The 14,679-nt window shown below is 37.8% G+C and overlaps 1 protein-coding gene across 20 annotated transcripts in view; it reads left to right on the top strand.

Annotated features, from left to right (window-relative positions):
- Window positions 1–13,674, top strand: part of LOC105492180 (coiled-coil domain containing 91) — a 372,391-nt gene extending 358,717 nt beyond the window's left edge. For all 20 annotated transcript variants that reach the window (XM_024796159.2, XM_011759196.3, XM_024796158.2 and 17 more), the window contains one exon: window positions 13,485–13,674. In XM_024796159.2, coding sequence (XP_024651927.2) covers window positions 13,485–13,595 — 111 coding nt within the window. In that variant the 3' untranslated portion in view covers window positions 13,596–13,674. The remainder of the gene's footprint in view (window positions 1–13,484) is intronic.
- Window positions 13,675–14,679: the final 1,005 nt, after the last annotated feature.

Raw genomic sequence — 14,679 nt, 5'->3', positions numbered from 1 at the left:
TTAAAGCAAAACAAAGCAATTGTTATTTAGTTGTGGCCAATAGGGTTTAAGACTCTTTATACCCGTTTTTCATGCTCTAAAAGAGCATCTGTAATTCATCTTTTGCATGCTGGGAAGTTAACACAGCTTCTTTATATGTTGACATTTTTGAACTATCTAAATAGATAGATGTGGAATATACTCTAAAGTCAAGAAATATTCTCAAAGAATAGGAGACATGAATTCTGAATTGGAAGTCTTCATGGAATGTGAATGATGGCTTTGAATGTTCTGGTGAAGAGGTTAGGCCTAAATTTTCCGAAGTTCAGGATTGAGGCACCCAGCATTGCCTTAGTTCAAACCACTGCCCAGATTATGTTGAATATTTTGGAGTCTGAATTATTCTTAACATGTGTTTTGTGTAAAACTATTATCCTGAAATTGGTTCAGAGTCTCTTTCAGTGATTCTGAGTTCATAGAAAGTGAACATTTTTAATCCTCCATTTCCCAAACTTACTTCGCTTAAAGGTATTTTTTTTTTATTTTTAATAAGCAGAACACTCGCTGTACAGAAATGGCATTTTGTGAAATACATTGTAAGAAACACTACTCTGATATGGACCTTAACAATCTGGAAAATAACTGTTTCCTAGGGCTACTGTGACAATTTACAACAAACTGAGGGCCTTGAAACAAGATAAATTTATTTTCTCACAATTCTGGGGCTCAGAAGCCCAAAATCAAGATGTCAGTGGAGCCATGCTCTCGAAGGCTCTAAGGAAAAGTCTGTTTCGTGCCTCTGTCTTAGCTTCTGGTGATTCGGCTTCCATCTTCACATAGACCTCTCCTTGGTATCTGTGTCTCTTCTTTTTTTTTTTTTTTTTTTTTTTTGAGAGAGAGAGGGAGTCTTGCTCTGTAGCCCAGAGCTGGAGTGCGGTGGCGCGATCTCAGCTCACTGCAAGCTCCGCCTCCCGGGTTCACGCCATTCTCCTGCCTCAGCCTCCCGAGCAGCTGGGACTGCAGGCGCCCGCCACTGCGCCCCGCTAAATTTTTTATATTTTTAGTAGAGACGGGGTTTCACCTGTTAGCCAGGATCTTCTCGATCTCCTAACCTCGTGATCCGCCCGTCTCGTCCTCCCAAAGTGCTGGGATTACAGGCGTGAGCCACCACGCCCGGCCTCTGTTTCTCTTCTTATCAAGACACTAGTGATTGGATTTAAGGCCTACCCTAATCCGGTAAGAGCCCATCTCAATTTACAACTTAATTACATCAGCAAAAACCCTATTTCCAAATAAAATCACATTCACAAGTGTGGGGGTAGGACTTGAACATATCTTTTTGGGGGACACAATTGAACCCATTACAATAATTATCTGTTGAATCGAATATCCCACTGTTATAAGATCATGTGCTAGCAAGCTTGTGCAACCCTCCTTATTTTCTTGTTTTCATTCTCTTTTGTTTTGCTTTAGGCTTTTAGCAACTTGAAGCCATGGTTTTCAGTTTCTGTTTCTAGTGATAAGCAGAAAAGAGCAATGAGGAAGGGACTTTACTGGCCCAACCAGAAATAGAAACTAAGAACCCGTGACTGTATTATCTTCCTTGGACATCCCTGAGTGTCCCAGGACTTAGTCCTGTAACCTTTTCTCTTTTATCCACATTCATTCCCTACATATTTTATCTATGCTTTAAATGTCTTCTATATACAGATGACTTCCACATTTTTATTTCAAGGCCTGATATCTCCCCTGAACTGCAGACCTTATATCTGATATGCCTAACATGTCTGATAGGTTTTGACAAATTTATCATGTCTAAAACAAAACAGTTTTCCTCTGGCCAACTCACTCCAGCTCTAGTCTATCATATCTCAGGATAGGGAACTATTATTCAAAGAATCACCTTTTATTTCTCTTTTCCTTTCATCTATACTTCTAATCTATCAGCAACTCAAGTTGGTCCTGTCTTAAAATCCTAAACCTGAACTATTCTTAAACCACTACTAACAGCAGTCTGGTCAAATTTATATCTTTTCCAGACTAAATGTCTGCTAGATGGCTTTTCCTCTTCCACTTTTGCCCCACTACAGTGTGTTTTCCACATAATAACTTGTATGATATTTTTCAAACACAGAGCATGGTCATACTCCTGCTGAAAACTCTCCAGTGTCTTCCCATCAAACTGCAAACCTTTAGGGCCCTTGATGCTCTGGCTTCCATCTACTTCTCTGATCTCCTCCCCTACTAGTCTCCTCGCTAATTTTGCTCCAATCTTAATGGATTTCTTACCAGTTCTTCATCAAACCAAGTCTGAACCCCCCTTTTCAAGTTTTTCCTTGTGATTTCAGCTACCTTGAGAATTTCTTTCCCCATGTTTTTAGATAGCTCCCTTCTTGTCTCTTTTCAAGTCTCTTAATTACCACCTTCTCTAAGTGGTCTTCTCTAGTCACTTTACCCATGAGTGGATTTGCTGAATATCTATCCTAGCTTTTTGGAAAAATGAAATGATTTTTAAGCATTAATTTAAAATATGTAGGAGTGTAAGTTGGAAAAGTAACATTGATAAAGGTAGATGTAACATGTTCATGTTTCTTGGTATATTTTGTTGGTAGAAGCTCAAAACATTGAAAGTGCATTAGTACGTGTATTTGACACACAGACACAGACACACACACACACACACACACACACATATATATATATTTATTATTATACTTTAAATTCTAGGGTACATGTGCACAACGCTCAGGTTTATTGCATATGTATACATGTGCCATGTTGGTGTGCTGCAGCCATTAACTCGTCATTTACATTAGGTATATCTCCTAATGCTATCCCTCCCCCCTCCCGCCTCCCTCCATCCCACAACAGGCCCCGGTTTGTGATGTTCCCCTTCCTGTGTCCAAGTGTTCTCTTTGTTCAGTTCCCACCTATGAGTGAGAACATGTGATATTTGGTTTTTTGTCCTTGCAATAGTTTGCTGAGAATGATGGTTTCCAGCTTTGACCATGTCCCTATAAAGGATATGAACTCATCCTTTTTTATGGTTGCATAGTATTCCATGGTGTATATGTGCCATATTTTCTTAATCCAGTCTGTCATTGATGGACATTTGGGTTGGTTCCAAGTCTTTGATATCGTGAATAGTGCTGTAGTAAACATACGTGTGCATGTGTCTTTATAGCAGCATGATTTATGATCCTTTGGGTATATATCCTATAAAGGGATTGCTGGATCAAACGGTATTTCTAGTTCTAGATCCTTGAGGAATTGCCACACTGTCTTCCACAATGGTTGAACTAGTTTACAGTCCCACCAACAGTGTAAGAGTGTTCCTGTTTCTCCACATCCTCTCCAGCACATGTTGTTTCCTGACTTTTTAATGATCGCTATTCTAACTGGTGTGAGATGGTATCTCATTGTGGTTTTGATTTGCATTTCTCTGATGGCCAGTGATGATGAGCATTTTTTCATGTGCCTGTTGGCTGTATGAATGTCTTCTTTTGAGAAATGTCTGTTCATATCCTTTGCCCACTTTTTGATGGGGTTGTTTGTTTTTTTCTTGTAAATTTGTTTGAGTTCTTTGTAGGTTCTGGATATTAGCCCTTTGTCAGATGAGTAGATTGCAAAAATTTTCTCCCATTCTGTAGGTTGCCTGTTCACTCTGATGGTAGTTTCTTTTGCTGTGCAGAAGCTCTTTAGTTTAATGAGATCCCATTTGTCAATTTTGGCTTTTGCTGCTGTTGCTTTTGGTGTTTTAGACATGAAGTCTTTGCCCATGCCTATGTCCTGAATGGTACTACCTAGGTTTTCCTCTAGGGTTTTTATGGTATTAGGTCTAACATCTAAGTCTCTAATCCATCTTGAATTAATTTTCGTATAAGGAGTAAGGAAAGGATCCAGTTTCAGCTTTCTACATGTGGCTAGCCAGTTTTCCCAGCACCATGTATTAAATAGGGAATCATTTCCCCATTTCTTGTTTTTGTCAGGTTTGTCAAAGATCAGATGGTTGTAGATGTGTGGTGTTATTTCTGAAGGCTCTGTTCTGTTCCATTGGTCTATATCTCTGTTTTGGTACCAGTACCATGCTGTTTTGGTTACTGTAACCTTGTAGTATAGTTTGAAGTCAGTTAGCATGATGCCTCCAGCTTTGATCTTTTGGCTGAGGATTGACTTGGCAATGCGGGCTCTTTTTTGGTTCCATATGAACTTTAAAGTAGTTTTTTCCAATTTGGTGAAGAAAGTCATTGGTAGCTTGATGGGGATGGCATTGAATCTGTAAATTACCTTGGGCAATGTGGCCATTTTCATGATATTGATTCTTCGTATCCATGAGCATGGAATATTCTTCCATTTGTTTGTGTCCTCTTTGATTTCCTTTAGCAGTGGTTTGTAGTTCTCCTTGAAGGGGTCCTTCACATCTCTTGTAAATTGGATTCCTAGGTCTTTTATTCTCTTTGAAGCAATTGTGAGTTGGAGTTCACTCATGATTTGGCTCTCTATTTGCCTGTTATTGGTGTACAAGAATGCCTGTGATTTTTGCACATTGATTTTGTATCCTGAGACTTCGCTGAAGTTGCTTATCAGCTTAAGGAGACTTTGGGCTGGGATGATGGGGTTTTCTAGATACACAATCATGTCATCTGCAAACAGGGACAATTTGACTTCCTCTTTTCCTAATTGAATACCCTTTATTTCTTTCTCCTGCCTGATTGCCCTGGCCAGAACTTCCAACACTGTTGAATAGGAGTGGAGACAGAGAGCATCCCTGTCTTGTGCCAGTTTTCAAAGGGAATGCTTCCAGTTTTTGCCCATTCAGTATGATATTGGCTGTGGGTTTGTCATAAGTAGCTCTTATTATTTTGAGATACGTCCTATCAATACCTAATTTATTGATAGATTTTAGCATGAAGGGCTGTTGAATTTCGTCAAAGGCCTTTTCTGCATCTATTGAGATAATCATGTGGTTTTTGTCTTTGGTTCTGTTTATATGCTGTATTAGGTTTATTGATTTGTGTATGTTGAACCAGCCTTGCATCCCAGGGGTGAAGCTCACTTGATCATGGTGGATAAGCTTTTTGATGTGCTGCTGGATTCAGTATGACAGTATTTTGTTGAGGATTTTTACATCGATGTTCATCAGGGATATCGGTCTAAAATTCTCTTTTTTTGTTGTTGCGTCTCTGCCAGGCTTTGGTATCAGGATGATGCTGGCCTCATAAAATGAGTTAGGGAGATTTCTCTCTTTTTCTATTGATTGGAATAGTTTCAGAAGGAATAGTACTAGCTCCTCCTTGTACCTCTGGTAGAATTCGGCTGTGAATCCATCTGGTCCTGGACGTTTTTTGTTGGTAAGCTACTAATTATTGCCTCAGTTTCAGAGTCTGTTATTGGTCTATTCAGAAATTCGACTTCTTCCTGATTTAGTCTTGGGGGGGTGTATGTGTCCTGGAATTTATCCATTTCTTCTAGGTTTTCTAGTTTATTTGCGTAGAGTTGTTTATCGTATTCTCCGATGGTAGTTTGTATTTCTGTGGGGTCAGTGGTGATATCCCCTTTATCATTTTTTAATGTGTCTATTTGATTCTTCTTTCTTTTCTTCTTTATTATTCTTGCTAGCGGTCTATCAATTTTGTTGATCTTTTCAAAAAACTAGCTCCTGGATTCATTGAATTTTTTGAAGGGATTTTTGTGTCTCTATCTTCTTCAGTTCTGCTCTGATCTTAGTTATTTCTTGCCTTCTGCTAGCTTTTAAATGTGTTTGCTCTTGCTTCTCTAGTTATTTTAATTGTGATATTAGTGTGTCAATTTTAGATCTTTCCTGCTTTCTCCTGTGGGCATTTAGTGCTATAAATTTCCCTCTACACACTGCTTTAAATGTGTCCCAGAGATTCTGGTATGTTATGTCTTTGTTCTCATTGGTTTCAAAGAACATCTTTATTTCTGCCTTCATTTCATTATGTACCCAGTAGTCATTCAAGAGCAGGTTCTTCAGTTTCCATGTAGTTGAGCAGTTTTGAGTGAGTTTCTTAATCCTGAGTTCTAGTTTGATTGCACTGTGATCTGAGAGACAGTTTGTTATAATTTCTGTTCTTTTACATTTGCTGAAGAGTGCTTTACTTCAAACTATGTGGTCAATTTTTGAATAAGTGTGATGTGGTGCTGAGAAGAATGTATATTCTGTTGATTTGGGGTGGAGAGTTCTGTAGATGTCTATTAGGTCCACTTGGTGCAGAGCTAAGTTCAATTCCTGCATATCCTTGTTAACTTTCTGTCTCATTGATCTGTCTAATATTGACAGTGGGGTGTTAAAGTCTCCCATTATTACTGTATGGGAGTCTAAGTCTCTTTGTAGGTCTCTAAGGACTTGCCTTATGAATCTGGGTGCTCCTGTTTTGGGTGAATATATATTCAGGATGGTTAGCTCTTCTTGTTGAATTGATCCCTTTACCATTATGTAATGGCCTTCTTTGTCTCTTGATCTTTGTTGGTTTAAAGTCTGTTTTATCAGAGACCAGGATTGCAACTCCTGCCTTTTTGTTGTTTTCCATTTGCTTGGTAGATCTTCCTCCATCCCTTTATTTTGGGCCCACATGAGATGGGTCTCCTGAATACAGCACACTGATGGATCTTGACTCTTTATCCAATTTGCCAGTCTGTGTCTTTTAATTGGGGCATTTCGCCCATTTACATTTAAAGTTAATATTGTTATGTGTGAATTTGATCCTGTCATTATGATGTTAGCTGGTTTTTTTTTTTTTTTTTTTTTTTTTTGAGACGAAGTCTTGCTCTGTCGCCCAGGCTGGAGTGCAGTGGCCGGATCTCAGCTCACTGCAAGCTCCGCCTCCCGGGTTTACACCATTCTCCTGCCTCAGCCTCCCAAGTAGCTGGGACTACAGGCGCCCGCCACCTCACCCGGCTAGTTTTTTGTATTTTTTAGTAGAGACGGGGTTTCACCGTATTCGCCAGGATGGTCTCGATCTCCTGACCTCATGATCCGCCCGTCTTGGCCTCCCAAAGTGCTGGGATTACAGGCTTGAGCCACCGCGCCCAGCCTGTTAGCTGGTTATTTTGCTCATTAGTTGATGCAATTTCTTCCTAGCATCGATGGTCTTTACATTTTGGCATGTTTTTGTAGTGGCTGGTACCGGTTGTTCCTTTCCATGTTTAGTTCTTCCTTCACGGTCTCTTGTAAGGCAGGCCTGGTGGTGACAAAATCTCTCAGCATTTGCTTGTCTGTAAAGGATTTTATTTCTCCTTCACTTATGAAAATTAGTTTGGCTGGATATGAAATTTTGGGTTGAAAATTCTTTTAAGAATGTCGAACATTGGCCCCCACTCTCTTCTGGCTTGTAGAGTTTCTGCCGAGTGATCCGCTGTTAGTCTGATGGGCTTCCCTTTGTGGGTAACCTCCCCTTTCTCTCTGGCTGCCCTTAACATTTTTTCCTTCATTTCAACTTTGGTGAATCTGACAATTACGTGTCTTGGAGTTGCTCTTCTCGAGGAGTATCTTTGTGGCGTTCTCTGTATTTTCTGAATTTGAATATTGGCCTGCCTTGCTAGGTTGGGGAAGTTCTCCTGGATGATATCCTGCAGAGTGTTTTCCAACTTGGTTCCATTCTCCCCGTCACTTTCAGGTACACCAATCAGATGTAGATTTGGTCTTTTCACATAGTCCCATATTTCTTGGAGGCTTTGTTTATTTCTTTTTACTCTTTTTTTTCTAACCTTCTCTTTTCGTTTAATTTCATTCATTTGATTTTCAATCACTGATACCCTTTCTTCCAGTTGATTGAATCAGCTATTGAAGCTTGTGCATTCGTCATGTAGTTCTCATGCCATGGTTTTCAGCTCCATCAGGTCATTTAAGGACTTGTCTACCCTGGTTATTCTAGTTAGCCATTCGTCAACTCTTTTTTCAAGGTTTTTAGTTTCTTTGCACTGGGTTCGTAGTTCCTCCTTTAGCTCTGAGAAGTTTGATTGACTGAAGCCTTCTTCTCTCAACTTGTCAAAGTCATTCTCTGTCCAGCATTGTTCCGTTGCTGGTGAGGAACTGCATTCCTTTGGAGGGGGAGAGGCGCTCTGATTTTTAGAATTTTCAGCTTTTCTGCTCTGTTTGCTCCCCATCTTTGTAGTTTTATCTACCTTTGGTCTTTGATGATGGTGACGTACAGATGGGGTTTTGGTGTGGATGTCCTTTCACTCTGTTAGTTTTCCTTCTAACAGTCAAGACCCTCAGCTGCAGGTCTTTTGGAGTTTGCTGGAGGTCCACTCCAGACCCTGTCTGCCTGGGTATCAGCAGCGGAGGCTGCAGAGCAGCAAATATTGCTGAACAGCAAATGTTGCTGCCTGATTGTTCCTCTGGAAGTTTCGTCTCAGAGGGGTACCTGGCCGTTTGTGGTGTCAGTCTGCCTCTACTGGAGGGTGCCTCAACTCCATGCTGGGAGAACCACTACTCTCTTCAATGCTGTCAGACAGGGACATTTATGTCTGCAGAGGTTTCTGCTGCCTTTTGTTTGGCTATGTCCTGCTCCCAGAGGTGGAGTCTACAGAGGCAGGCAGGCCTTCTTGAGCTGCAGTGGGCTCCACCCAGTTTGAGCTTCCTTACCTGCTCAAGCCTCAGCAATAGGGGGCGCCCCTCCGCCAGCCTCACTGCCACCTTCCAGTTCAATCTCAGACTCCTGTGCTAGCAGTGAGCGAGGTGCCGTGGGCGTGGGACCCTCCAAGCCAGGCATGGGATATAATCTCCTGGTGTGTCATTTGCTAAGACCATTGGAAAAGCGCAGTATTAGGGTGGGAGTGACCCGATTTTCCAGGTGTCGTCTGTCACAGCTTTGCTCCCTGATCCTTTGCGCTTCCCGGGTGAGGCGATGCCTCGCCCTGCTTCGATTCACACTCGGTGCACTGCACCCACTGTCCTGCAGCCCTGTCCGACAAGCCCCAGTGAGATGAACCCGGTACCTCAGTTGGAAATGCAGAAATCACCCATCTTCTGTGTCACTCACGCTGGGAGCTGTAAACTGGAGCTGTTCCTATTCGGCCATCTTGGAACCACCCCCACATATATATATTTCAAAACAATGAGTCAGATCTTTCTGGATGTGAATAGTCTTCTTAATAAACAGTCCAATTAAAATAAGCCAGATGTGTTTGTAATTGACTTTGAATGTTGCACTTTAGACCAATGTGAATTCACCATCGTATTGCATTTTAATGACTGGCAAATAAAAAGCTAAGGTCAAGAGATGTTTTATGTTTCTTTTACTTTTGCTATGGCATGAAACACTCATGGAAGGGTAAATCTAATACATGAAATGTTAAAAAGACATCCTATTTCCCCCCGCAAGCTTAATAAAATTAAAAATTTTAATACGTAGTATGTTTCTAAGAGGCTTTCAGCAGTTATACCAGCAAACTGAAGCCTAGGTGTCTATTTCAGAAACAAGAATTTCCAGATTTTTTCAGATATCTGTAAGAGCTAAATAGAAATTAAAGCAACAGAAAATGGAAGAGAAAACAAATCGGTTAGAGCTACACTATTATGAAGAGATTTTAAACCCCATATCAAAAATTTGCCACCACTACTCTGGACATAATTTTCATTACTATGTCACAGAATACAAATCTTTGATTCACTTTGAAATGAAAGCCACAAATACAGAACTAAGTCCCATGCCTTAAGGAGCAAAAAAGTTGAATGTTTTGCCAAAATTCTTCTTGCCTCAATAAAGGATAATAAGGTCATGCCTAATAAAACAGTAACTGTTGAAATTCAGGAATTTGCCAAGAACATCAGTTTGATGTATTTGTTTCAAAGAGAAGAATTCAACATCCTTGTAAGAGAAAGGTTGTATGTGTTCCATCCCACAGCCATGATCTATTTACCATACCCAAGAAGGACCCACAAAAGTGGAAGCTCAGCTTTGTGATGGCCCAATCTCTATTTCCTTCCTCATACAGTATCAGTATCGCCTTGTTGCATCTTAAAGTATTGTGCTCCTGTTTATTTAAAGAATTCTTACTTTCAGAGCGTTCTGGGGAGGGAGTGTTAAAGATGTGAAGTGAGCCTTGGCAGCTGCCTAAAACCAAAACCTTTATGCCTATCATCGTATAGTCAGTAATTCCATAGTGACATCTAATACAAGCAAGAGAAGTGTGTGGTATGTTTAAACAAATCTATCAAACTTTTTTTGTCCATATATATATATATATATCCTCTTAAAACATTACAGAAATACTCATTTTGAATGCACAAATTCAGATTATTGTTACTTAGCAGCCATCAGAGGTTGAATGCTTTTTACACAATGTGAAATTGTGCCATATTCCCTCAAAAGAAAAGTTTCTCATTTATCTAGCTTCTAAAAATTCTAAGATATTAAGTCATATTTGTTTTCAATGTATCTCCTGATTGTTCTGGGAGATTTGTGAAAGATTTTGCATTGTTAAAGCTAGCACGTATGTTACATGTACACAAGTTATGAAGCATAATAGTAAAACAAACACCCATGAAGCCCCCTCTGAACGGAATTATGTATCTCATCCTGCCAGACTTCATCCTCCAAATACAACTCTCCTCAGTTCAGTTTTTATTGCATTGTTTACTTGCCTTAAAAAGGAATGGGTTTTTGCCTACTTGTATGTCTCAAGATAATATACCGCTGAGTTCTGCTTATATTTTGTGCCTATGATAAAAGAGGTATGAGACTATCTGCAGTCTGGTCACTTCCTTCTTAAACTCAGTTTTCTTACAAATGCCCACTAATTTATATACTTCTGAAATATTTTATATTGGCAATATATGATATATTAAGGTTTATTATAAAGCTGTAATAATTAAAATGCATTACATTTGTGTAGAGATCGGTGAATTGTCCAAGGGAACAGGATGGAGAGCCTAAAGACAGGTTCGTGTATATATGGAAAGCTGATTTATAATTAGAGGTAGCATTGCAAACTACATATTCTTTGGCTCAATTTCCTCAGGCTGTACTAGCACACGTACAGAGGTCTGTGTTGAAGGATGTTCATTACAGCCTTAATTATAATAGCCAAATAGTGTGAACAATCTTAATGTCTATGAATAGAATGCTTTAAAATATTAAAATGTCCGTTACATATATTATAACTATAAAATAAAAACTATGCAACTGTTTAAAAGAAAAAACAAAAACAGGAGACACTGATCCTCTCATAACACTGCAGTTGGGACTGATAATATACTCTCTGGAAAGCAATTTGACAATATGTATCACAATTTACAATATGCAGATGTGACACTGACAGATTTCAACACCTTGAACATCTTTTGAAGGGTGTGCACTCAGGTTGTAAATGTTAGTAGTTGAAAAACAACAAAAAGTTAGAATAAACTTGCCTGCCTGTCAATGGGAGAGTAACCAAATAAATTATGAAATACAGTTAAGCAATTTTTTTAAATGTGATAGGGAAAACTTCCAGTAATGACAGTGTAATAAAGTGATTGTGTGGACCCTCTCAAACTTAATAATTATAAGAATTGTAAGATGTGGACTACATATTTTTTAAAACCCATCTTTAAATGCTTAAAAACATCCAAAAGTAGACAGAAATCACTGGAGAATGGACTGGAACTGAGTATTGATGTATTCTTCTGTACTGTTTAATTTAGACCAAGTGCAAAATAATTTTAGAAGCTGGAAATACTTAGATTTCAATCTGTTTTACATATATTAAAATGAAACTTTTAAAACTATGACTTTAATCTCCCATATATCTTTTAGATTAGGTTAGCATGCTTTGGTTCTTAGCATTAAAAGTACATCTGTCATTTTCCAATAGATTGCCTTGATGATTGGGGTTATGTGTCTTGATTCATTCAATATCAGCAAATATTTACTGCTTGTCTAACATGTGCCAGACCCCACTCTAGATGCTAGGGATAAAGTAGTTAGCAAGACAGATAAGATTTCTGCATACCTGGGACTTACGTTCTAAGATCTCTTTTGTTTAATAGTCTTGTAAGCATAAGGCATGTATTCACCTGAAGTTATCATCCAGTAAAGGAAGAAGGAAAAAAAACTATGAGGAGAAATGATAATCAGATATCTTATTTCTGTATATATAATAGAATCTCTGAATATTGGAATTGAAGGGATCCAGTATAGTTCAATTATTTTACAGGAGCATTTTGCTAAATATAGTGATTCTGTTTGATTAATTCTTAGAATATTTCAGTATTTTAATCATCCAGTTTTTTAGCCATTTTGAGTATAGTAGATTGTGGAAGTATAATTTAATAGAGAATTATTGTTTGGGTTTGTCTTTGTGGGGGATGCAGGGACTTGTGAGAAGAATGTCAACTTTTTCATAAGTATGACAAGTATATTATGAAATGGAATTTATTTGTCTTTTAATTCCTCCATTGTTCTGTAACCTATAGGGAATGTGTTTTCCTAGTTTTGTTATTTTCACCCCATGGGCAAATTTTTTAGAGCCAAAAAGTTTGAAGTTTTTCTTCTTGTATTCAATAATCTTTACCATCCAGAGAGTTCTTTATTATATATAATCCAAATGATTTCCCTTACTAACCCTCTTGTTTCGTTTACTATACAAGTTCGCTATTGAAATAGTAAAACATCTAATAAAACACCTCTACCTTAGCCGAGGGACAAGAACAAAAATAGTTTCAACAATATCAAATATATATATATATATATATATATATATATTTTTTTTTTTTTTTTTTTTTAAGCAGCGTCTCACTCTGTCACCCAGGCTGGAGTTCAGGGGCACAATCTTGGGTCACTGCAACCTCTGTCTCCTGGGTTCAAGAAATTCTTTTGCCTCCACCTCCTAAGTAGCTGAGATTACAGGTTTGCACCACCATGCACAGCTAATTGTTTTATTTTTAGAAGAGACAGGGTTTCACCATGTTGGCCAAGCTGGTCTGAAACTCCTGACTTCAAATGAGCCTCCCACTTCAGCCTCCCAAAGTGCTAGGATTACAGGTGTGAGCTTCCGCACCTGGCCTCAAATGTTTTTTGAAGCATACTTTTCCCCAGAACTTTCTCTAATTTCAGCAAATTGTTTATCTCCTCCACAGGGTTTATTTGTTCCACTAAACCCTATGCATGATGTGATTATGCTGTGTTTCTGTACTATGTATTTATTTTATTACTTGCATCTGTAATATATTTGTGGATGTTTGGTTGCATATATACATTAAGAACTGGCATTTTAATACTTTTTTATGTTTTCTGAAAGCATTCTGATCAAATGTATGGTATTCCTCTAATAACTGAATAACAACATCAGTTATAAAACCATAATGATTTTATCATCTCATCTTAGATGATTTAGGCCAGAAAGAGTGACTATACTGTCATTCAGTTTAAAGTACTATTTGATTTCCTAAATTGTCTCATCTAGAAAGTTTTTTCTAGTGGGCTTCAGTGACATAATATTCTTTATCCTCCAACTAATATTTTTTTTCTCTTTCTCTCTCTCTTTAAAAAATTAAACAGCTCGATCAAGTTATCCGCCAAAGAAGCCTGTCCAGTTTGGAACTGTTCCTCTCCTGTGCACAGAAACAGTTAAGTGCTTTAATAGCCACGGAACCAGTTGACATTGAATAAAAAGAACACAACAAGCAAACCCACACTGGCATTGGATACATCATATTACACCTTCAAAATACATGCTCTGAATTATAAAGATGTGTTTGTTTTCTTTCCGAATCATGTAGAATTGATTTCCAGTTCAAGGATAAACCAAAACAATATTTAGAATTATCAAGTGATCTAATTTATTTTCTTTTGGTTTCTTCTTTACATTTACTTTTATTTTAGTAGTAGTAGTAGTAGCAGCAACAGAGTATGATACGACCCAAAAGCCATTGTAAAGTGCCACATTATCAAAATTAATTAAGTAAACTTTATAGCCTGTGGTAGTCTATTATATATTATTTTGCAAAAGTAGTAAATATATTATTGTTTCATGATGACTCTTGATGAGATGCTAGAATGTAATCATACATTTATCTTATCTTGAGGATAGAAATAGCATGGATTTCAACATCACCTGTTTATCTGTATAATTGGAAATAAAACACCAATATGATAGAGAATCATTCCGGCATTACCTAACCTCTTTTCTGCAGTTGGATCTATGTATTTTCATTGGTCTACTGAAAACAAACAATACAATTAAAAGCACTAAAGATTATTATATTAATTCAGCTTTGATCTGATATATCACTTAAAGGAGTGTGTGTGATATATGCCTGTTTCCTATTTCTGCTCTTTAAAGGCACTTTGAATCAATGAAACCATTAGTCTGCAAATCAAATTGTGAACTTAATCCCTATTTTTAGGAATTCAGGTTCAAGTACAGGATATATGAAATCTTTTCCCAGTATTTCAGAATGTATTTAATTCACAGGCAGTATACGTCAATGTAAAATCATGAATATTTTTAATTCAAAACTAAAATGTCATTAATATGTATGTATGCAAATGTTTTATCTTATTTTCTGAAATGCATCTACTTTCTTGGGCTTTATACTTTTTTGAGATTTCTCAGTGTAATAAAAAGAGCTCCCAAACTTATTTGGTTGTTACTTTTTGTTAATTTCTTTAAAATATATATATATTTTTTTACAATTTTTCTTTCTCAAGTTGAAATTTTCTATCGTAAGTAGTTTTACCATACTACTCAAAT

The sequence above is a fragment of the Macaca nemestrina genome, chromosome 10, assembly GCF_043159975.1.
Source record: "Macaca nemestrina isolate mMacNem1 chromosome 10, mMacNem.hap1, whole genome shotgun sequence".
NCBI classification, from domain to species: domain Eukaryota; kingdom Metazoa; phylum Chordata; class Mammalia; order Primates; family Cercopithecidae; genus Macaca; species Macaca nemestrina.
The sequence above is the reverse complement of the archived record's forward strand: the minus strand, read 5'-3'. Positions and strand labels throughout refer to the sequence as shown.